Raw genomic sequence first — 21,655 nt, 5'->3', positions numbered from 1 at the left:
CGGCCTCCTGCTGTATACAGGATAAAAGTAAAATCCAACTCAGTTTCCTAGGCTATCACCAGGCCCTACCTAATTTTAGCATTCTTCCATGCCATTCCATCTGCACTCTTTCAGGTGTTTTTGTTGTTGTTGTTAACTTACTCATGAGAGACAGAGAGAGTAGAGAGGCAGACACAGGCAGAGGGAGAAGCAGGCTCCACACAGGGCGTCCTATGTGGGACTCAATCCTGGGACTCCAGGAGTACACCCTGGGCTGAAGGCAGGCACTAAACCACTGAGCCACCCAGGGATCCCCTCACTTTTAGGTTCTATCATGGAAGACTTTTTTTTGTTTGTTTGCTTTTATGGAAGACTTCTTTAGGTTTTTCCAATAACTTCTAGTTTCAAGGCTTTTCCCCCCTAAGCTATCCAATTTGCAGGGAAGACTATTCCCACTCTCACCTTTTTAAACTAATTAATTCCTATTCCTCCTTCATACCTCAGCTGATTAAATCAGTAGGCTCCTCACTCTGCACTTTTCATAGCACTTCTTCTAAGTGCAATTAAACTAATTATGCAATTAAAGTCTGTCTCCTCCTTCAAACCATAGGGACCTATGTGTCTTGGTCTCCTGGGTATGGTATTGTGCCTAACTCATAGAAGTACTCAATAAATATTTGTTGAATGAAGAACAATGGTTCCACTGGAAAACTAAAATTAGTTTTGTGTGACTTAAGTTTAGAATTTTTTAAAAGCTCTCCTAAAGCCTCAGTAGCCTTTGGTGGGACTACAAAATACATAAGATAGAACCTTAAGATAGGTGCAGAGTGACCAGTTTTCAGACTCACTAGACCTTCTTCACGGAGCCTATGCACACTGATTGTAGCATCTGAGACAAAGCCCCTATCCCTACCTTTCCTGATTTTGTAAGCTGGGATTCCTGAACTTATAAATATACAGGTATTTTTGGCTCTTCATAGTCCTAAACCTAGGCACTGAACAAGGTGGTGGTGGTCGTGGTTGGGAATCCAAGACCCAGGCCCAGCAGTGCCAGGAAACAACACGACTCTCTGTACCTTGATGGCACTCTGAGAAGACTAATTTTGGGCACTCTGGGACAGTATGTAGTGCTGTGAGCTGCCACTAGATGGCAGTACTACCTCAATTGTACCTAATTCAAGAAAGTAGAACTGGAATTCAGCCACATACTGGTTTCTCCAGAAACAAAAAAGAAAAGAAGTCGGGGCTTGGGACAGGTGGCATCCAGCATCCCTCAGCTCAGCAGCTCTAAGGGAAATAGTTTCCATCTCAGGTCTGACCAGACAAATAAGCAAGTAGTGTGGCTGCTCCAATGGCTTTATTAACTCCTTTCTGGGGGTGGCAGGACCTTGTAGTTGAAGAGCTGGGATGGAAACCAGGAAGTGGTGGTCTCAGTATGGATCATTAAAGGGGTACAGAGGGTGCCCTGCATCTCTCGGGACCCTCTTCCCATCCACCTGGAAAGAGACAGACAGATGACTCTATTAGCAGGAGTTGACATTCCAAAGACACAGGGCCTTTCCCTGAATCCTCCTGAACATCACCTATAAATAGCACTATGCCAGATGGCAGTGGCAGGACCCTGAGCACCAGAGAATGCCAGTATTGACATTCTAGCAATCCATAGCCTGGTGTATACCTGTCCCTGCCCCTAAGAGTTCATAGTCTCAACTGGAATAAGGAACTATTTATTTCCCTACCCGTAACAGGCTTCAACCCAACCTCAATTCCTCTACCAAGACTGAGAATGCCTTAAAGCCTCTTCTCATTTATACCATATACTGAGAACTTGCAATGTATCAAGAACTGGGATACTTTTACAGATAGATTGAGGCTTGTAAAACTTAAATAACTTGTTCTAGGTCACAAGATATCGAAGCTGGACTGGGACTCAAAGGCTATTGCTTTATCCCCAAGCCTTATTACTTTCCCAAGCTTAATAAAAAGAAAAGAACCCACAGTGTTCAGGACAGCAATCCTACCAACAACATCCAGCTCCTCCTCTGACCAGCAAGGCCGAGAGGCTAGATCTGGGCCAGAATTCTGCCCCAAATCTTATACTCCCTAACTCTGGCAGGTGATATATACTCACTGTGAGCATGGGCACAATGTATCGCCAATTTTTATTCAGGGCATCTAGCTGCTTCATCTCGTCTGGGCTAAAGGTGAAGTCAAACACCTGGGGATAAGAAGTAGGGATCAGGAAAATCAGCTTTGTGTGTGGAAGCCAGGATTCTTCTTCTTGCCAGGCAGAGTCGGAGCCAAACTATGTCCCAACGGGCTAAAGGTTGAGGCCAAGAAGACAGGACCCATCACCAAGTACCTGGATGTTCTGGAGAATACGTGAAGGTGTGATACTCTTGGGGATGCAGATCACTTTCCGCTGGACCTGCCACCTAGGTGGGGGATTGAAGTAGATTAGGAAGAGGAGTCAGTACTCACAATCATTGTTTTGTCCTCCACACAGCCTTCTCTAAACTCCTGGTGTCCCTGAGCCCCAATAGAATGGGGAACATGCCTCAGAGTAGCTTCCCCTAGATTATACAGCAAGATTAGCAGCCTCACTCAGGTAGTTGGATAAGGAATCACTCAACCCTTGCCTCCCAACCCAGGTGCCCTCTCCCCACTTCTTTCCCCAAGACTGCCCACACCTGAGCAGGATCTGAGCTGGAGACCGGCCATACTTTTCAGCCAGTGCCAAGACTACCGGCTCCTCAAGTAGGACAGGCTCATCAGGATCACGCCAAGCTCGATCAGAGGATCCCAGAGGGCTATAAGCGGTCACCTCCAGGCCGCGTGCTTGGCAGTGAGCAATCAGCTCCTTCTGAGCCAAGTATGGGTGACATTCCACCTGAAACAAACAAAAAAAAACCCATCACTATCGGCTGGTCTCACCCAGCTTGTGAGGCCCCCACATCTCGGCCAACCTTGCATTGCTGATTCCCCAATTCCCCTCAGCCCACTTTCCCCACTCTCCACCTGCCACTCCAATTCATTCTCTTCCCACACCTCAATGTCTTTATTTTTGGTTTTCTAACATTCTTGTGTTTGATATGAACCAATACATAGTACTTCTTCTTACTGACAGAACCTTACTTTACACATACATCGTTCACATTTATTTCCATTGTGCTTGAATCAAAGACTTTTTAGTTTTTTTTTAACTCCAGTGTAGTTATCTCAATGCTCTCCTTTATGCAGAAAATTCCTACGCCAACACTTCTGAAAACTTGCTAGCCATCTCCATGAAGTAGACCCATCATCTGCTCACTTATGTTCCCGCACACACATATGCCCTCAAAGCAACAGATCTGTGTTGCTGTGCTCACCTGCAGGACAGCTGGGCGTACAGAGGCCACACTGAGCACATCATCGATCTGCCGACTGTTGAAATTGGACAGGCCCAGTGCTCGTACCAGTCCCTTAGCCACCAGTGCCTCCAGAGCTTTCCAGGTCTCCTTGTAGTGGGTAGAGTCATAGCGGATTGTCCCATCGGCATTTTTAGGGAAAGGGTTGTCTCCCCGCCTAAGTAAAGACAGCCCCCCATGAGTGGGCACAAATGCAAGGCTCCTGCCTTATCTGCCCATCCAGCCACTCTGTGTCCCCATACCAAGCCCAGAAAGGGCAAAAGGCCAAGAATAAAAAAACAAGCATGCTCTTCCACCCTCTCAGGTCATGACCCAGGTGTTAACTCTATATAGAACGCCCATTCCCTCTCCTCTTCTTCCTAGATACAAATTGTATCTCCTCTCCTCTGGGAAGTCTTTCTGAACTCCTTCCTCCTCAAAGAGTTGCATGTTCTTGCAACCTTCTTCTAGGACTGGCACAGAGCTCCTGGTAGGCTCCTCTCATACCCTCTGCTGGAGCTGATTCTCTACTGCAATCCTAGGCCTAGCTCAGCAGAAGCCAGTAGTTTCCTGAATGAATAAAGGGAGGGGGAGGGACCACCCATGTATCCCTAGGATCCACCTCATGTGAAGCTACACTCCTTTGCTGTAGCTAAACTCTTGGCTGTGATGGCATAAAAGGCTGAGTTCCCATGGCAAGCTGAGGAATGTTCCTCTCCTGCCCTGCTCCTGTGCCTTACAAGTTACTACCATAACTCCCCCAACACCTGACTCGCTGGATGAAGACCCTGGCAAGACTCACTCAAAGGCATAAGGCCAGTGCATCAGGTACAGGTCCAAATACTCCAGCTGGAGGTCAGCCAGTGTCTTCCGGAGGGCAGGCTCCACATCCTTGGGGTGGTGTTTAGTGTTCCACAGCTTAGAAGTCACAAATAGCTCCTCTCGAAGCACCACCTGGTACAGGGGCAGGGCCCATAGTGAGAAGAGCCATGGGCAACCGATACACAGGTAAATAATTTCACCTACCCTCACCTCTGGGCAAGGAATTAGAAGGAAGACGTTGCCAGATCCCTCCAGCCAGGACTCCAGCCCTCACCCCACCCCTCCATCACCCTAGTCCTCACCTTGCCAGGTCCTACATTCTCCTTCAGGGCCTCCCCGATCTCAGCCTCATTGCCGTAGATAGCAGCACAGTCAATGTGGCGGTAGCCTACACTCAGGGCATACATAATAGCTGCTTTTACCTGCCAGGTGAGATGCAAAGGTTTCAGTTCTGTTGGCCTAGGCCAGAAACTGCCCTCCTGAGGGTCACTAATGGGGAAAGGGGCAGTTATCCATAATGTAGGAGTGGGAAGATGAAAAATGGTTCTAGTCTAGGGGACTTGAAGCCTCTTCAGAGACCCCAAACCCTTTGCGCTGGCCTAATAATCCCCTAGATTCCCTCCTACCCAAGCAATCTCAGTGGGGCCTAGTAAAAAACCAACATTGGGGCAGCCCAGGTGGCTCAGCGGTTTAGTGCCACCTTCAGCCAGAGGCATGATCCTGGAGACCTGGGATGGAGTCCCACGTCAGACTCCCTACATGGAGCCTGCTTCTCCCTCTGCCTGTGTCTCTGCCCCCCTCTCTCTGTGTGTCTCATGAAAAAATAAATAAAATCTTTAAAAAACAAAAAACAAAAAAACCTAACATTGGTACTCTCAGACGCTCAGTAGATGGATGGATACATTAAAAGAAAACAGAAGTTTAGGTCATGGAGACTGGTTCTCTAGGTCTGAGGAGCTGATTAGGGAAACACAATACACAGGTAAATAATTTATAGGCCAGTGCTACACTGAGAGATCCTTACGGAGCCCTGTAGATCAAGTGAGCTCTGGGAGTTCGAAGGAGCAAAAGAGCTCTGAGAGGGGGGAAAAAATTAAGGAAGGCAGAGAAGTGAGATGGAAGCTGGGCCCAGAGCCCTCTGTTGGGAGAGAAGAAAGCAGACACAAAGTAGGCGGACAGGTCAGTCAATTTGCTAAAAAACAAACTAGAAACCTGGCATCAGAAGCAGAACCAGGGCAGCCTTGGTGGCTCAGTGGTTTGGTGCCACCTTCAGCCCAGGGTGTGATCCTGGAGACCCGGGATCGAGTCCCACGTCGGGCTCCCTGCGTTGAGCCTGCTTCTCTCTCTGCCTGTGTCTCTGCCTCTCTCTGTGTGTGTCTCTCATGAATAAATAAAAATCTTTAAGAAAAATAATAAAAATACAGCTATATTAAAAAAAAAAAAAAAAAAGCAGAACCAAGGGTGCCAGGGCCTTGCCTTTTAAGATCCCCATCTAGGGTGCCTGGGTGGCTCAGTCAGTTAAATGTCTGACTTCAGCTCAGGTCATAATCCCAGAGTCTGGGATCAAGTCTGGGATCAGGCTCCCTGCTCTGTGAGGAATCTACTTCTTCCTCTACCCCTTCCCTCTGCTTGTGCCCTTTCTCCCTCAAGCTCGTTCTCTCTCATTCTCTCAAATAAATAAAATCTTAAGGGCAGCCCGGTGGCACAGTGGTTTAGCGCCGCCTGCAGCCTGGGGTGTGATCCTGGAGACCTGGGACCGAGTCCCACATCGGGCTTCCTGAATGGAGCCTGCTTCTCCCTCCACCTGTGTCTCTGCCTCTCTCTTCGCTCTCTCTGAATGAATGAATAAACAAAATCTTTAAAATAAATAAATAAATAATAAATAAATAAATAAATAAATAAATAAATAAAATCTTAAAAAAAAAAAAAAATCAGGGCAGCCCCGGTGGCGCAGTGGTTTAGCGCCGCCTGCAGCCCGGGGCGTGATCCTGGAGACCCTGGATCGAGTCCCACGTCGGGCTCTCTCTCCCTCTGCCTGTGTCTCTGCCTCTCTCTCTCTCCCTCTCTCTGTGACTAAAATAAATAAATTTTTAAAAAAATTAAAATAAATAAATAAATAAAAAATAAATAAATAAAATCTTTTAAAAAAAAGTCTCCATCTAGGTACAGCTCTTACTATCCAGACGTACTCCCCTCATCCTGCTGACCCATACCCCCAGTCTTGGCCCAGGTTCTGATTTCCACCCCTTGCCTTTACCTAGCTCCTAGACCTGTCCTGGGCGGTGTCAGCAACTGCCTGGAGTACAGACACCCTGGCTCCAGGGTTCTAGGCAGCTAGAGGAAGGAAAACAAAGGAAAAAGAGGCAGAGCACACCACAAATACCAGCCTAATTCCAAGAGAGAAGAGGCTCTTTTCCCTGCCAAAAGTCCTTCTCAAACTTAATCCCCAAACTTCTCTAAACTCTGACTCAGATTTCCAAAGCAGGAAGAAGCCCTGGGAAGATGCCCCACCCCAGGTGGGAGCTGCATCTCTAGTTACAACAACCCTAGGAAAGCTGGTCTCGATTCCCACACTCCCCTAAATTGGAAGAGTCTATACTAGGGTTATTAAACTCCAGCTAGCCTTTTGTTTTTTTTGTTTTTTTTGTTTTTGTTTTTGTTTTTTTTTTTAGCCTTTTGTTTTTTTCAGCTAAGAATGGTTGTTACATCTTTAAAAGGTTACTTAAGGATATAATTGCCCCCATTTTGCAACTTGTCCAGCAAAATCTCAACCATTAAGCATCTGGTTCTTTAAGAAAAAGTTTGCTGGGATGCCTGGGTAGTTCAGTGGTTGAGCATCTGCCTTAGGCTCAAGGTGTGATCCCAGGTCTGGGGATTGAGTCTCACATTGGGCTCCCTGTGAGAAGCCTGCTTCTCCCTCCACCGGTCTCTGCATCTCTCTCTGCGTCTCTCATGAATAAATAAATAAACAAATCTTAAAAGAAAAGAAAAAGTTTACTAACCCTTGGTCTCTACAGTTGACAGCTATTCTTCAAACCCTGACACCTATCATGTGCCTACTTCTGGACTGAACACTAGGGAGTGGCCCAGCCCTTGAGCCCTGTGTGGGAGAGGAAGATATGATCACAGCACATAAACGCCATATTAGGGATCAGCACAGGGCCACAGTGGGGTCCCATGTCTGCCACAGGACTCAGTACAGATCTCATTAGGGAAACGGTTCCTTCCTATTCCCTTAGCCCTTCTGGGCCCCGCAGCCGTTCCTTTGAGTTAGCTGAGGAAGCCAAGGGCTCACTGCTGGCCTCTTCTTCCCTTGTTTCTTCCCAGTGCCTTTCAGGCTCATCCCTACCTGAAATAGAGTACCAGGATGGGGCTGCTAGGGAAAATTCAGGGGCCCTCTCTCAAATTCTCCCTTTTCCCTGGCAGAGGTGCAAGAAGCCCTCCTCCCTGTCCTCCATTTCTCACCTGGCCAGGATCACTCTTCCAGGTGCCCAGCCCAATCAGGGGCATCTTCTGCCCAGTGTGTAGGAGGACACATGAAGCCGCCATCGCCCCCTGAAACACCAATGGGAAGAGAATGGTATGGGGGTCAGTGTTGCTGCTTGAGCCTCTGCTACCCATTGGTCAAGAGTGCCATAAAACATGGGTGGTAAAGGGAGCACAGACGTGAGACAACAAATACATGATTGTGCATACATGCCTGTAAGCAGAGGGCAGCTAAAACAGCATAACCAGAACCAACCAAAGCTAGGAGTTCCTGGACAAACATTAACTGGACCACCAGCCTGGCTGTCCTTCCTTCTACCGGGCTAAAGATCTGTGTCAGAGAGCTCTAATACCTAAAAACAAAGGTGGGTGGCTCCCTGAAGTACCCAGACTTGACAACATAAAGTCTCAAGCCACTGTAAGATAGCAAAGGCCACGATAAGTCAAAGTGAGACCAAGTGACAGAACAGATTCAGGAACAGGTCACCTTTCTGAGGATGAAACAAACATTCCCAGGAGGCTCTCAGAAACTAGAGATTCTCCTAGTCCCTCACAGACTGGTCTGATCTGCATGCTGCTAGGCCAGAGTGGAGTCTTACAAGGGAAGTATACCATTTTTTATTTTTTTATTATTTTTTAATTTTTTAAAGATTTTATTTATTTATTCATTCATGAGAGACACACACACACACATTGAGAGGCAGAGACACACCAGAGGGAGAAACAAGCTCCATGCAGGGAGCCCAATGTGGGACTCGATCCCAGGTCTCCAGGATCATGCCCTGGGCCAAAGGCAGGTGCCAAACTGCTGAGCCACCCGGGCTGCCCAGTATACCATTTTTTAGATGAAAAAAGCGAACTCAGGGCAGCCCAGGTGGCTCAGTGGTTTAGCGCCGCCTTCAGTCCCGGACGTGATCCTGGAGACCCAGGATCGAGTCCCATGTCAGGCTCCTTGCATGGAGCCTGCTTCTCCCTCTGCCTGTGTCTCTGCCTCTCTCTCTCTCTGTGTGTCTCTCATGAATAAATAAATAAAATCTTGGGATCCCTGGGTGGCGCAGCGGTTTGGCGCCTGCCTTTGGCCCAGGGCGCGATCCTGGAGACTCGGGATCGAATCCCACGTCAGGCTCCCGGTGCATGGAGCCTGCTTCTCCCTCTGCCTGTGTCTCTGCCTCTCTCTCTCTCTCTCTCTCTCACTGTGTGCCTATCATAAAATAAATAAAAAATAAAATTTAAAAAAAATAAATAAATAAAATAAATAAATAAATAAAATCTTTATCAAAAAAAAAAAAAAAAAAGGAAAAGAAAGGAAAAAAGAAAAAAACAAACTCAGGGGATCCCTGGGTGGCTCACTAGCATACCACCAGCCTCTGTGTGTGTGTGTGTGTGTGTGTGTGTCTCTCATGAACAAATAAAATCTTTAAAAAAAAGAAAAGAAAAAAGCAAACTCAGAGAGGTGAAGTTATTTGCCCCCAAATCAACAGCTGAGAAGTAGCAAAGCAAAGGAACCAAGGAGGAGCCAATGGAAAAAGACAAAAAAGGGCCAGGTAAACAGACTCCTAATATTCATGTGTTGTACCTCACAGTAGACACCTATTACAATGTGCTACAGAAAAGCAAATGACGTCTGTAGGGCAAGGACCAGGGAATATAGACATTGGCTTTTAAGTTGGACTTCCCCAAGGGGAGTCAAGGGGAGAAGGCTTTCCAGGAAGGGGAATCAGATATAGCAGAAAGCAATAAATTATAGACACAAGAAAATTTCCAACTGAACAAAACAGGTGTTACTGGAGCAACCCTCTTTGGAGAGCTTTGAAAATCAGAAGTCTCCAAAGGGCCCACAAATACTCATTCAGTCAGTAAAAGATGAATACTCCAGGTCTTGTGGTGGGCCTAAGAGACCCACATATTCAGAGTCCCTGCCCTCTTGGAGTTTATTATGGGCTGGTGTAGTGAGGAGAGAGGGTATTAGTACAATGTATGAGATAGGACTAAAATCTGCACAACTGCTACAAGAAAAGAGTAACCCTGCTAGGATGGCTTCTTGGAAATAATATTTGATTTTTTTTTTTTTTAAGATTTTATTTTTGGGGCACCTGAGTGGCTCAGAGACTGAGCATCTGCCTTGGCTCAGGATGTGATCCCAGGAGACACACACAGAGAGGCAAGACATAGGCAGAGGAGAAGGAGAAGGAGGCTCCCTACAGGGAGCCTGGCACAGGACTCAGAGTCCAGATCCCGGGATCATGCCCTGAGCTGAAGGCAGACGCTCAACCGCTAAGCCACCCAGGCATCCCAAAAGACTTCATTTTATTTTATTTTTTAAGATTTTATTTATTCATGAGAGAGAGAGAGAGAGAGAGAGAGAGGCAGAGACACAGGCAGAGGGAAAAGCAGGCTCCATGCAGGGAGCCTGACATGGGACTCGATCCCAGGTCTCCAGGATCACACCCTGGGCTGAAGGCGGCGCTAAACCGCTGAGTCACCAGGCTGCCCAAGATTTTCTTTCCTTTTTCTTTTTTTTTTAAGACAAATTATTTATTTTATTTTATTTATTTATTCATGAGAGACGCAGAGAGAGAGAGAGGCAGAGACACAGGCAGATGGAGAAGCAGGCTCCATGCAGGGAGCCCGACATGGGACTTGATCCCGGGTCTCCAGGACCAGGCCCTTGGCTGAAGGTGGCGCTAAACCACTCAACCACTGGGGCTGCCCAAGATTTTCTATTTTTTTAAAATATATATATATTTTTATTTATTCATGAGAGATACAGAGAGAGAGAGAGAGAGAGAGAGAGAGAGAGAGAAGCAGAGACATAGGCACAGGGAGAAGCAGGCTCCATGCAGGGAGCTCGATGTGGGACTCGATCCTGGGACTCCAGGATCACGCCCTGGGCCGAAGGCAGGCGTTAAACCGCTGAGCCACCAGGGATCCCCAGATTCTATTTTTAAGTAATCTCTACATCTAATGTTGGGGCTCAAACTCACAACCCCGTGAACAATAGTTGCATGCTTGGGGCGCCTGAGTGACTCAGTTGGTTAAGTGTCCAACTCCTGATTTCAGCTCAGGTCATGACCTCAGGATCCTGAGATTGGGCTCCGAGCTGGGTGTGGGGCCTACTTAAGATTCTCTCTCTCAGGGATCCCTGGGTGGCGCAGCGGTTTGGCGCCTGCCTTTGGCCCAGGGCGCGATCCTGGAGACCCGGGATCGAATCCCACATCAGGCTCCCGGTGCATGGAGCCTGCTTCTCCCTCCGCCTGTGTCTCTGCCTCTCTCTCTCTCTCTGTAACTATCATAAATAAATAAAAAATTTAAAAAAAAAAAAATTAAAAAAAAAAAAAAAAAAAAGATTCTCTCTCTCCAAAAAAAAAAAAAAAAAAGATTCTCTCTCTCCATCTCCCTTTGCCTCAATCCACCAATCTAAAAAAAAAAAAAAAGAAGGGACACCTGGGTGGCTCAGTGGTTGAGCGTCTGCCTTTCTCTCTCTCTCCCTCTCACTTCTGTTCTCTCTTTCTCTCTCTTAAAAAATAAATAAATAAAAGGTGCATACTCTACCACTGAGCCAGCAAGGCGTCCGTGAGTCAATCAAGTCTTGATGAATAGGAGTTATCCAAGCGAAAGGGAAAAGAAAAAGAATGCTCAACCTAAGAGCCAATGAGCTTGAAATAACCTTTTCCCTTGATCTCCTCAATACTATAGATATCACTTCCTTGGGATTGATTTCATTGCCAGCAATAACTTTATAAATATAACCTTTGTTTCTAAGTTCTGAAAAGACATCAAGAATATTATGGTAGAGCAGGAAATAAGACAAGTTGTAAATATAACTGACATACCACAATTGTTTTTCCTAATACTTCCAACTCTGGAAGATTTTTATAGTCTAGCATACCATGGTTTATGGGTACCTTTTTCTGCTGAAACAGAAACAAAATTGTTCAGTCTGGGCAGCAAACCACAGATCACTGAGGGTAGTACTGTTACCAAACTTCCCAGGGATCAGGCAAGTTTGTCTGGACTTCACAGGAGGAACTAGTCTGCCAGTTGCCACCAGAGTCTGTGGCTGGTGACCTGTGCTTGATCCCCAAACAGGTGACCTGCTGGCCTCTTCCAGATTTCCTAGCACACATTGGAGAACTCTGAAATTACACATGGACTTAGGCTGAGAGCTTGAACAAAAGCCTAGTCTAAGGCAAAAAGGAAGAAACCTGATGCTTGCTTCTCCCTTTTGATGGTGAAACAGAAAACCCAAGAGGAAAAAAAAAAAACAAAAACCCAAGAGGCCGGGAGGTTGGGCGCGGGGCAAGGGGGTGTGTGTGAGGGGGGGTGTCATAGAATAAGGAACACCTAACGAAGAGGTTCAAAGGACAAGAGCTTCAAAGGAAAGAATGGAGGGGCACAGAGAACAAATGTTTTTCTCTAGGACAGGAAATCATACTTTGCCAGCTCCTGACTTCTTCATCTTCTGCCTCGGGGATTCACTTTCCAGCCTTCTCCTGCATTAACAGGCTCTGAAGCTGTCAGGAACTGCCTAGCTTGGCCTCTGGCAGCAATCAGAAACCCTTATGTTAATTTGGGAGACGTTTGGGGCACCTGGGTGGCTCAGTCAGTTAAGCATCTGCCTTTGGCTCAGGTCGTGATCTCAGGGTCCTGGGATGGAGCCCCGTGTTGGGCTCCGTGCATAGTGTCTGACTGTCCCTCTCCTCCCCCCTCTGCTCTTCCCCTCCTCACAGGCTCTCTAATAAATATAATCTTTAAAAAGGGGGTGGTAAAAAAAATTAAAAATAAAAAATAAAAATAAAAAGGGGGTGGTGGGGGATCCCTGGGTGGCTGAGTGGTACAGCGCCTGCCTTTGGCCCAGGGCATGATCCTGGAGTCCCGCGTGATCCTGGAGTCCCTTGTCAGGCTCCCTGCATGGAGCCTGCTTCTCCCTCTGCCTGTGTCTGCCTCTCTCTCTTTGTCTATCATGAATAAATAAATAAAATTTTAAAAAATAAAAATAAAAAGGGGGTGGTGGTGAATCTGGGTGGCAAAGTCAGTTGAGGGTCTGCCTTTGGCTCAGTAATGACCCTGGGGTCCTAGGATGGAGCCCTACGTCAGGCCCCCTGCTTGGCGGGGAGGCTGCTTCTCTCTGTCCCTCTCACTCCCCTCTGCTTGTGCGCTGTCTCAAATACATAAAATCCTAAAAAATTAAAATTAAAAATGGGATGCCTGGGTGGCTCAGTGGTTGAGCGCCTGCCTTTGGCTCAAGGTGTAATCCTGGATTCCCAGGTTCGAGTCCCACATCAGGCTCCTTGCATGCAGCCTGCTTCTCTGTCTGCCTGTGTCTCTGCCTCTCTCTCTCTCATGAATAAATAAATAAAATCTTTAAAAAAATTTAAAAAAAAAAAGAACTTGGGAGAAGATTTACACATAAAAAAGAAAAGCTGCATGGTGGGGAGGGGGGCATAAGTGGTATCAGGACTCAGGTTTTATTTATTTTTTTAATATGTATTCTGTGGGGGAGGAAAAAATGTATCCTGTGTAAATACTTTTGATATTGATGGAGGGAAGGGATTTTTTTTAAGATTTTATTTATTAAAAAAAAAAAAGATTTTATTTATTTATTCATGAGAGACACAGAGAGAGAGAAAGAGAGAGAGAGAGGCAGAGACACAGGCAGAGGGAGAAGCAGGCTCTATGCAGGGAGCCTGACATGGGACTCAATCTCGGGTCTCCAGGATCACACTCTGGGCTGAAGGCGGCGCTAAACCATTGAGCCACTGGGCTGCCCAGGACTCAGGTTTTAGGGGCACCTGGCTGGCTCACGCAACTCTGATCGTGCTCTGGTAGAGCACGCAACTCTTGATCGTGGGGTTGTAAGTTCAAGTCCTATGTTGGATGTTCAGATTACTTAAAATCCTTAATTAAAAAAATCCTTAATAAAAATAAAAATAAAAAAAGGACTCGGGTTTTATTATTCCCAAATCAGCATCTACATTCCTTCTGTCTGGGGCTGTCTTCCCTTCTCAGAGGAGGACTCTACAGCTGCTGCCTGGATGCAGGAAACTTAAAAACACAGGAAAAAGAGGAAGCAGTATTTACATGAGTGTTCCCGGCTGCATGGGCCTCTCCTCTATCTCTCACAAATGTTAGTGTCCCTCAGAGTTCTGTCTCCAAACCTCCTCCCACTCCCTAGTTAAGCTCATGTCTTCACTTACCATGTTAAGCACTGATTCTGCCCAACCCAGTCCTGGACCTGCAGCTCCCTCTGGACATCTCTACCCATACATCCTATAGGTATCTAAGACTCAACATGTCCAAAACTCTACTCATTGTATCCAGCAGCAAACCACAAAGGAAATGGTTCAAGGCCTGCGATTGCACAGACTTGGATTTGAATCTCAGGACCCCTCCCCCATTTTGAAGAGACGCCCTATCAAGTACTTTGCACAGTGCCTGACCAATGCTCTTCATTCGGTATACCTCTCTCAGCAGGGACTCAAGGCCCTGGATAACAACTGTTAAACAATTCATAGTACAATCCACAGGGTCTTGAAAAAAATATCTAAATAAATTATTTTAGTTCATTTGGCATTTTTTAGTATTATCTATCAGATTATGGTTTGACAGGTGATGGGTAGGAGAGTATATCCTTGCCTGTACTTCTAAGAAGCCAGCATAGAAAACTACTTTAAATATGTAACAGTGACCAAGATTTGGTCAATTTGGCTGGGTTAAAAACCCTATTAATATTGGTCAATATTTTTTAAAAAGATACAGTTTGCTCTAAACTGTAATGTAAAACCTAAGACTACAATAACACTTCACGTACTTCTTGAGGTATGTGAAAAGGATTTCAAAATATTTCTTTTTTCTTTCTCCAGTCCATCCATATCTGTCTCCACTGCCACTGCTCTAGCTTGAACCACACCTACCTGAACCAATCTCCTGTTTCCAGTGTAGCCCCTCTCCCTATAATCCATTCACTAAATCTGACCATGTGACTCAGAGGCTCATCTTTCAACTGTTTTTGCCTACCTTCAGTATGAAGTCTACACTCCTTAGTAACACCTTTTATAACGTGGCCTCCACCTTCCCATTTTCCCACTTTCCCACTTTTTCATGGCAAACTCCAGGTTTCAGACTTTACAGAACCAGCTTTCACTTACGTGACTCCAGGCACACTTTGCTTCCCCAAGTCCTACCCCTGCCTAGCTAACTGCTGCTCATCCTTTGGCTAGCATTTCTCCTCCCACGCACCAATAGCTATGCACATGGTGGCAGTTTTTTGTTTATATTTGTTTCCCTCACAAACCAAGGTACTCCTTGAGGTCAGAGCATAATACCTATCTGAACCCCTCACTCCTAGAATGCCTGGCCCATACAACACATAGAAACACACGTGTTGGGAAGTCTGGGTGACTCAGCGGTTGAGCATCTGCCTTTAGCTCAAGGTGTGATCCTGGAGTTCCAGGATCGAGTCCCACATCAAGCTCCCTGCATGGAGCTTGCTTCTCCCTCTGCCTGTATCTCTGCCTCACTGTGTCTCTCGTGAATAAATAAAATCTTAAAAAAAAAAAAGAAAGAAAGAAACACACATGTAAGCATACACAAACACACATACACAATAAAGACACACACAAAGGCAAATGTGTCAAGGGGGAGAACTTAACAGCTGGTGGGGGGGGAACATCTGAGGAAGTCACTGCCTTCATCACCTTCTTTCTTTACTTCTTGGGTAACCTGGAAAGAATAATCTCTGAAAGATATCAAAGCCCTTTACCATTTTCAGAAAAACAACAACCATGTTTTCATACAGGATGATACTGGAATCGCTACTGTGTAAATAAGAAAACTGAGATCAGGACGCCTGGGTGGCTCAGCGGTTGAGCATCTGCCTTCGGCTCAGGTCATGATCCTGGATCCCGGGATCGAGTCCCGCATCGGGCTCCCTGCATGGAGCCTGCTTCTTCCTCTGCCTGTGTCTCTGCCTCTGTGTGTGTGTGTCTCTCATGAATAGATAAATAAAATCTTAAAAAAAAAAAAAAAGGAAAAAGAAAGAAAACTGAGGTCTTGGGGAAAGTAACAGGTCTGATCAGAACCATCAAGACTCTTTTAGGGGGGATCCCTGGGTGGCGCAGAGGTTTGGCGCCTGCCTTTGGCCCAGGGCGCGATCCTGGAGACCCGGGATCGAGTCCCACGTCGGGCTCCCGGTGCGTGGAGCCTGCTTCTCCCTCTGCCTATGTCTCTGCTTCTCTCTCTCTCACTGTGTGCCTATCATAAATAAATAAAATTTAAAAAAATTTAAAAAAAAAAAAAAGACTCTTTTAGGGAGGTCTTGCAGCCTGTGTATGGGTAGGCTGAAGAGCCGAATTAACAGTAACCCCATCTGGTGACAGTTCAGATTCCAGTCTCATTGTAACAGAGGTCTGAAGCAATGGAAAAACATGCCCCAGCTTTCCCAAACCCACCACAGGTGCCTAAACTAACTTTACTCATTCCAGCCACTTCTAGGAAGTATCTATGCAATTCCATAGAAAGGCCAGAGTTCCTGCAAAAATCGTGTTGGTGAGCAAACAAAGAGGAAGGAGGCCTCTGGGTGGCTCAGTTGGTTAAACGTTTGCCTTTGGCTCAGATCATAATCCCAGGACTGAACCCTGCACTGTCTCCCCGCTCAGCAGAGAACTAACAGTAACAGTGACCAAGACTTGGTCTATTTGGCTGGGTTAAAAATCCTATTAATATTGGTAAATTTTTTTAACAGATATAGTTTAAACTGTAATGTAAAACCTAAAATTGCAGTAACACTTCATGTACTTCTTGATGTATGTGAAAAGAATTTAAAAATATATTATTTCATGGGACGCCTGGGTGGCTCAGAGGTTGAGCATCTGCCTTTGGCTCAGGGCATGTGTGATCCTGGTTCCCGGGATCGAGTCCCACATCAGGTTTCTTGCATGGAGCCTGCTTCTCCTCCCTCTGCCTGTGTCTCGGCCTCTCTGGTCTTTCATGAATAAATAAATAAAATCTTTAAAAAGTAAAATAAAAAATATATTTCTTAAGTCTTTCTCCAGTCCATCCATGTCTGTCTCCACCGCCACTGCTCTAGCTTGAACCACACCTACCTGAACCACCAATCTCTCTGCTTCAGTGCGGCCCCTCTCCCTACAATCCATTCATTAAATCTGACCTTGTGACTCCAAGGCTCAAAGTCTTCCAGCAGTTCTTGCCTACCTAAGCGCTCCTTAGTAATATCTTTCATAACCTGGCTCCCTCCTTCTTCATTTTCCCACCTCTTCATGGCAAAGTCCAGGTTTCAGACCTGTCCTCAAAAGAGTTCAACTAAAACTTCCTGAGCAACCTAACAGTGGACACACGCTTTTTTTTTTTTTTTAATTTTTATTTATTTATGATAGTCACACACAGAGAGAGAGAGAGGCAGAGACACAGGCAGAAGGAGAAGCAGGCTCCATGCACCGGGAGCCCGACGTGGGATTTGATCCCGGGTCTCCAGGATCGCGCCCTGGGCCAAAGGCAGGCGCCAAACCGCTGCGCCACCCAGGGATCCCTGGACACACGCTTTTAAAAGCTTTATCTCACTTAACTCACACCGCAGTTGCGATGTAGGAACTCATTTCATGGGTGAGAAAACTGAGGTCCAGACAAACTGAGAATTTAAACATCACCACACAGGGTTCAAATGGGAAACCGAGTCAGACTGCCTCCAGAGCCTGAGCTCTCTGCTCTATTCGGGGAGGGCAGGAGGAGATGGGAGCAGCAGCAGCAACTCACCCCGGCTGGAGCGCAGAGCGTCAACGAGGCAGTGTGACCTCTGCTCGGTTCTGTGCCCTGCCCACGATCCAACACGCCTCAGCTCCGGGACCTGCTGGGCTGCGAGGGAAGATGGCCCGATGCTGAAGGCCGGGACCTGGCTTAAGTCTGGCAGCGACGAGGAAGCTCCTCCCAGAGGGGAGAGGGCTGGGCTTTCAACATCACGCGCGGCGGCGGACCCCACCCCTGTCCCCCGTGAGGAGCTGGCGGAAGCCAGAGCAGGCAGCCTGCACCTTCCCCACCTCTAGGGGTTAGCGGTCGGATTGGCAGGAGTTTAGACACGCTTCGCTGCGCAAGTTTGGAGCACGCGGGGCTGGCCGAACCCCCAGCTGTCTGCCACGTGGGGGCTCCGGCGGCTGCCGGCCCGCGCCTCTGCTGGCCCACAGTGCACCGCGCGCCGCCGCTCTAGGCCGCGCCGCCTTCTGGGGAGCGGCCGCTGCGGGAGTGGGAGGGCCACAGTGTCGCGTGGCAATTGCTCCTCCGGCCGCCTCCGCCTGGATTCACCGAACCAACGCCTGCCGGTCCCGCGATCCCGGATCCAGTCCCACGTCGGGCTCCTTGCGGGGAACCTGCTTCTCCCTCTGCCTGTGTCTCTGCCTCCATCTCTCTCTCTGTCTGTCGTGAATAAATAAATAAAAATTTTTTAAAAAGAAAGAAAGAACCAGCTCCCGCTCCTTTCCCTTAGAGTCAGCCAGGTTCCCGGCGTCTACCTGAGGCCGGCCCGCTTACCTGGTCAGGTAAACAGGCTCAGAAAGTAGCCGCAGCCTAAGAGTTGTCTGTAACGAGGAAGACCTCAGGCCTATGGGCTCCAAGAGATAGAAAGTGCATGGGTCCCGACCCTGGACTGTGGACCTTGGCTGCGCGTTAATGCGCCAGGTCCCGGGCAGCCCGCTGGCGCAGAGGTTTAGCGTTGCCTTCAGCCCAGGGCCTGATCCTGGAGACCGGGAATCGAGTCCCATGTAGGGCTCCTTGCATGGAGCCTGCTTCTCACTCTGCCTGTGTCTCTGCTTCTCTGTGTGTGTGTGTCTCTAATGAATAAATAAATCTTAAAAAATTAATGTCCCAGGTCCTGTGTTAGACTTTATAAACATGTTTTATTTTTTTTGAAGGTTTTATTTATTTATTTATTCATGAGAGACACAGAGAGAGAGAGAGGCAGAGACACAGGCAGAGGGAGAAGCAGGCTCCGTGCAGGGAGCCGGATGTGGGACTCTATCCGGGGACTCCAGGATCACACCCTGGGCCGAAGGCAGGTGCTAAACCGCTGAGCCACCCAGGGATCCCCTATAAACATGTGTTAAAAAAAAAAAGATTTTACTTATTTTTTCACAAGAGACACAGAGAAGCAAAGACACCGGCAGAGGGAGAAGCAGGCCCCACGCAGGGAGCCCAATGCGGGACTCAAACCTGGGTCCCAGAATCACACCCTGAGCTGAAGGCAGACGCTCAACCGCTGAGCCACCCAGGCGCCCCTATAAACATGTTTTTACTGACATGTTTTTAAACATGTTTTTCCTCACAACAATCTTGTAAAGGGAGTGTTCTCTCTCTCTCTCTTTTTTTTTTTTTTTTTTAAGATTTTACTTATTTATTCATGAAAGACACAGAAGGAAGAGAGAGGCAGAGACACAGGCAGAGGGAGAAGCAGGCTTGGTGCAGGGAGCCGACAATCCCCGGTCTCCAGGGTCACACCCTGGGCCAAAGGCAGGAGCTAAACATCTAAGCCACTGGGGCTGCCCCAAGGGAGTGTTCTTTTTAAATTTTTTGTAAGCTTTTTTTTTTTGTAAGCTTTTTAATTGAAGTACAGTATAGCATACATACAGAAAAATGCAGCAATCTTTTTTTAAAAATATTTATTTATCATGAGAGACACAGAGACAGAGACATAGGCAGAGGAAGAAGCAGGCTCCATGCAGGGAGCCCAGTGTGGGACTTGAACCCTGGAATCCAGGATCACGCTCTGAGCCAAAGGCAGGCGTTAACCTCTGAGCCACTCAAGCGTCCCAAAACGCAGCAATCTTAAATGTGCAGCTCTGTGAGTCCCCCCCTCCCCCATATAATTGTTATCGAAGTGAAGATACAGATGTTACCAGCACATTGGAAGTCGCCTGTGAGGGAGGTATTCACCTTCCAGTTTTACAGATTGCACAGACTCACCGAGGTAAAGTAGCTTGCCCAAAGTCACACAGCTATTAAGTTCATGGATTTTATGGTTGAAATAGCCCTTGCCTGAGAGGTGGCTTGCATTTTACATTTTCCCCTCTGTGTAGCTCTGCCTTTTTCTCCCCACACCTCCGAGTCCCCTGCTCCTTTATTCTTTCCTATTGTTTTTTTGCTCCCTGGATTACTCCCTGTTTCCTCAATATAGGTAGTGTCCTGATAGAGTAAATGTCCAACGTTTGATGCTAACTATCCTCATAAAGACACTCAAGATTCCAGCTTCTGTGATCAGAATTTAATACCCCTCAGACTCATGTTAGGATACCAAAGACTTGGGCAGCCTGGGTGGCTCAGCGGTTTAGTGCTGCCTTCAGCCCAGGGTGTGATCCTGGAGACCTAGGATCGATTCCCACGTGGGGCTCCCTGCATGGAGCCTGCTTCTCCCACCGCCTGTGTCTCTGCCTCGCTCTCTCTCTCTGTCTCTCATAAATAAATAAAATGTTAAATTAAAAAAAAAAAGAATTTGAAAGGTGACACTTACCTTGATGAGGCTTAAGGGTCCTTTCATTAAAAAAAAAAAAAAAAAAAAAAGGATACCAAAGACTTGCCATCAAGAGACACATGCCATGTATCCCATCCCTCCCACTTTTCTGCAGTCTCACAGACTCCATATTTTTTTCTGCTGAGTCTGACTTCTTAAATGTCTGAAGGGAAGCAATCAGGTGGTGACCTTGCCACCATATGAATTGCTGAGGCCTTCTCCTTCCCCAGCATTGGGGCTTTTGCTCTTAGATCTGGTGCTGGGGAATGTTTCATACGAGGTACAACCCTATTCCTCCAAGAGTTTTCTAAGCAGTAGTTGTCAGCTTATAAAACAGATTGGCTCAAGAACACATCACTTCTTTCGCAACCATCCTCCCATTTTACAAAAGGTAAGACTCTCAGTCAACTTCTAGGGTGCCTTGCCCCAGTGTAAAAACAAGGAGGCCTGAGAGGTAGGAGGAGACCAAGTGAATGAGTTGTCTCAGAATGCAAGGGAAATGAGTAGTTCAGGTAGGAAGGATAGTGGGAATGTATTGCTTTTTGGCTGTCCAATGTCCATTCCTCCTTCTTTTGGAGAATTTCTTCCTTGTTGGAAATTCAGCAGTCATTAATTCAGTTACCTGGGGATCCCTGGGTGGCTCAGTGGTTTAGTGCCTGCCTTTGGCCCAGGGCGTAATCCTGGAGACCCGGGATCAAGTCCCACGTCGGGCTCCCTGCATGGAGCCTGCTTCTCCCTCTGCCTGTGTCTTCTGCCTCTCTCTCTCTCTCTCTCTCTCTGTCTCTATCATGAATGAAAAAAAAATCTTTAAAATAATAATAATAATAATAATAATTCAGTTACCTGCCCTCACCTAGTCAACATGTGTGTGAATGACCCAAGATATACCAATTAGGTATTTCTTCCTTGGAGCAGCCCGAGTGGCTCAGCAATTTAGAGCCACCTTCAGCCCAGGGCGTGATCCTGGAGACCCAGGATCGAGTCCCATGTCAGGCTCCCTACTGCTTCTCCCTCTGCCTGTGTCTCTGCCTCTTTGTGTGTGTGTCTCTCTCATTAATAAATAAAATCTTTTTTTTAAAAAAATATATTTCTTCCTTGAGTCTGAATTATTAATATAGTCATCAAAAGACTAGAATCAACTGAATTTCATGCCTTTCATCATGAAATGCATTTCACTAGCACCCTACCGAGGCTGCCAAGCAACCTCTGCCAATAGGACCTCCTGAAGCCACCTGGGTCCTGCTAATTCCCTGCCATACCTTCCCTTTTATCTTGCAAGTTCTCCTATAGCCTTCCCAAAAAGCTTTTCTCTTTCTTTGGTTAGAGCCAGTTTTTGTTGCTTATAACCAAGGAAGCCTAACAGATACAATGAGTAAAAATAGTATCAGATGCTACAGGAAGAAGAGGAAGAGGAAATAAATCACAAGGAACTCTAAAAAAAGAGGTAATAGAGAAAAGGTCAAATTAGAAC

General features: G+C 46.8%; 1 protein-coding gene across 2 annotated transcripts; it reads right to left on the bottom strand.

Annotated features, from left to right (window-relative positions):
• Window positions 1-1,319: 1,319 nt before the first annotated feature.
• AKR1A1 (aldo-keto reductase family 1 member A1) lies at window positions 1,320-17,826 on the bottom strand. 2 transcript variants are annotated; one of them, XM_041738964.1, is made up of 9 exons: window positions 17,445-17,823; window positions 7,653-7,742; window positions 4,490-4,609; window positions 4,168-4,319; window positions 3,348-3,543; window positions 2,670-2,869; window positions 2,342-2,414; window positions 2,111-2,197; window positions 1,320-1,475 (listed from the first exon to the last, which is right to left on the bottom strand). In XM_041738964.1, the coding sequence occupies exons 2-9, from the start codon at window positions 7,734-7,736 to the stop codon at window positions 1,410-1,412; spliced, it is 978 nt and encodes a 325-aa protein (XP_041594898.1). In that variant the 5' UTR covers window positions 7,737-7,742; window positions 17,445-17,823; the 3' UTR covers window positions 1,320-1,409. The 2 variants fall into 2 exon arrangements, with proteins under 2 accessions (XP_041594898.1, XP_041594899.1); XM_041738965.1 differs by lacking the exon at window positions 7,653-7,742 and having other exon boundaries at window positions 17,445-17,826.
• Between the last annotated feature and the right edge of the window lie 3,829 nt (window positions 17,827-21,655).

This window comes from Vulpes lagopus, chromosome 23, assembly GCF_018345385.1.
Source record: "Vulpes lagopus strain Blue_001 chromosome 23, ASM1834538v1, whole genome shotgun sequence".
NCBI lineage: Eukaryota > Metazoa > Chordata > Mammalia > Carnivora > Canidae > Vulpes > Vulpes lagopus.
Note: the sequence above shows the minus strand (reverse complement) of the source record. Positions and strands in the feature narration are given on the sequence as shown.

Excerpts from the sequence above, each read along its gene's own strand:
- AKR1A1 (XM_041738964.1), bottom strand. The coding sequence starts at position 7,736 with ATGGCGGCTTCATGTGTCCTCCTACACACTGGGCAGAAGATGCCCCTG. Across the intron at positions 3,544-4,167 it reads CACTGGCCTTATGCCTTTGA|GCGGGGAGACAACCCTTTCC; the intron begins GTGAGTCTTGCC and ends GTCTTTACTTAG. Across the intron at positions 2,415-2,669 it reads CCAGCTCAGATCCTGCTCAG|GTGGCAGGTCCAGCGGAAAG; the intron begins GTGTGGGCAGTC and ends TCCCCCACCTAG.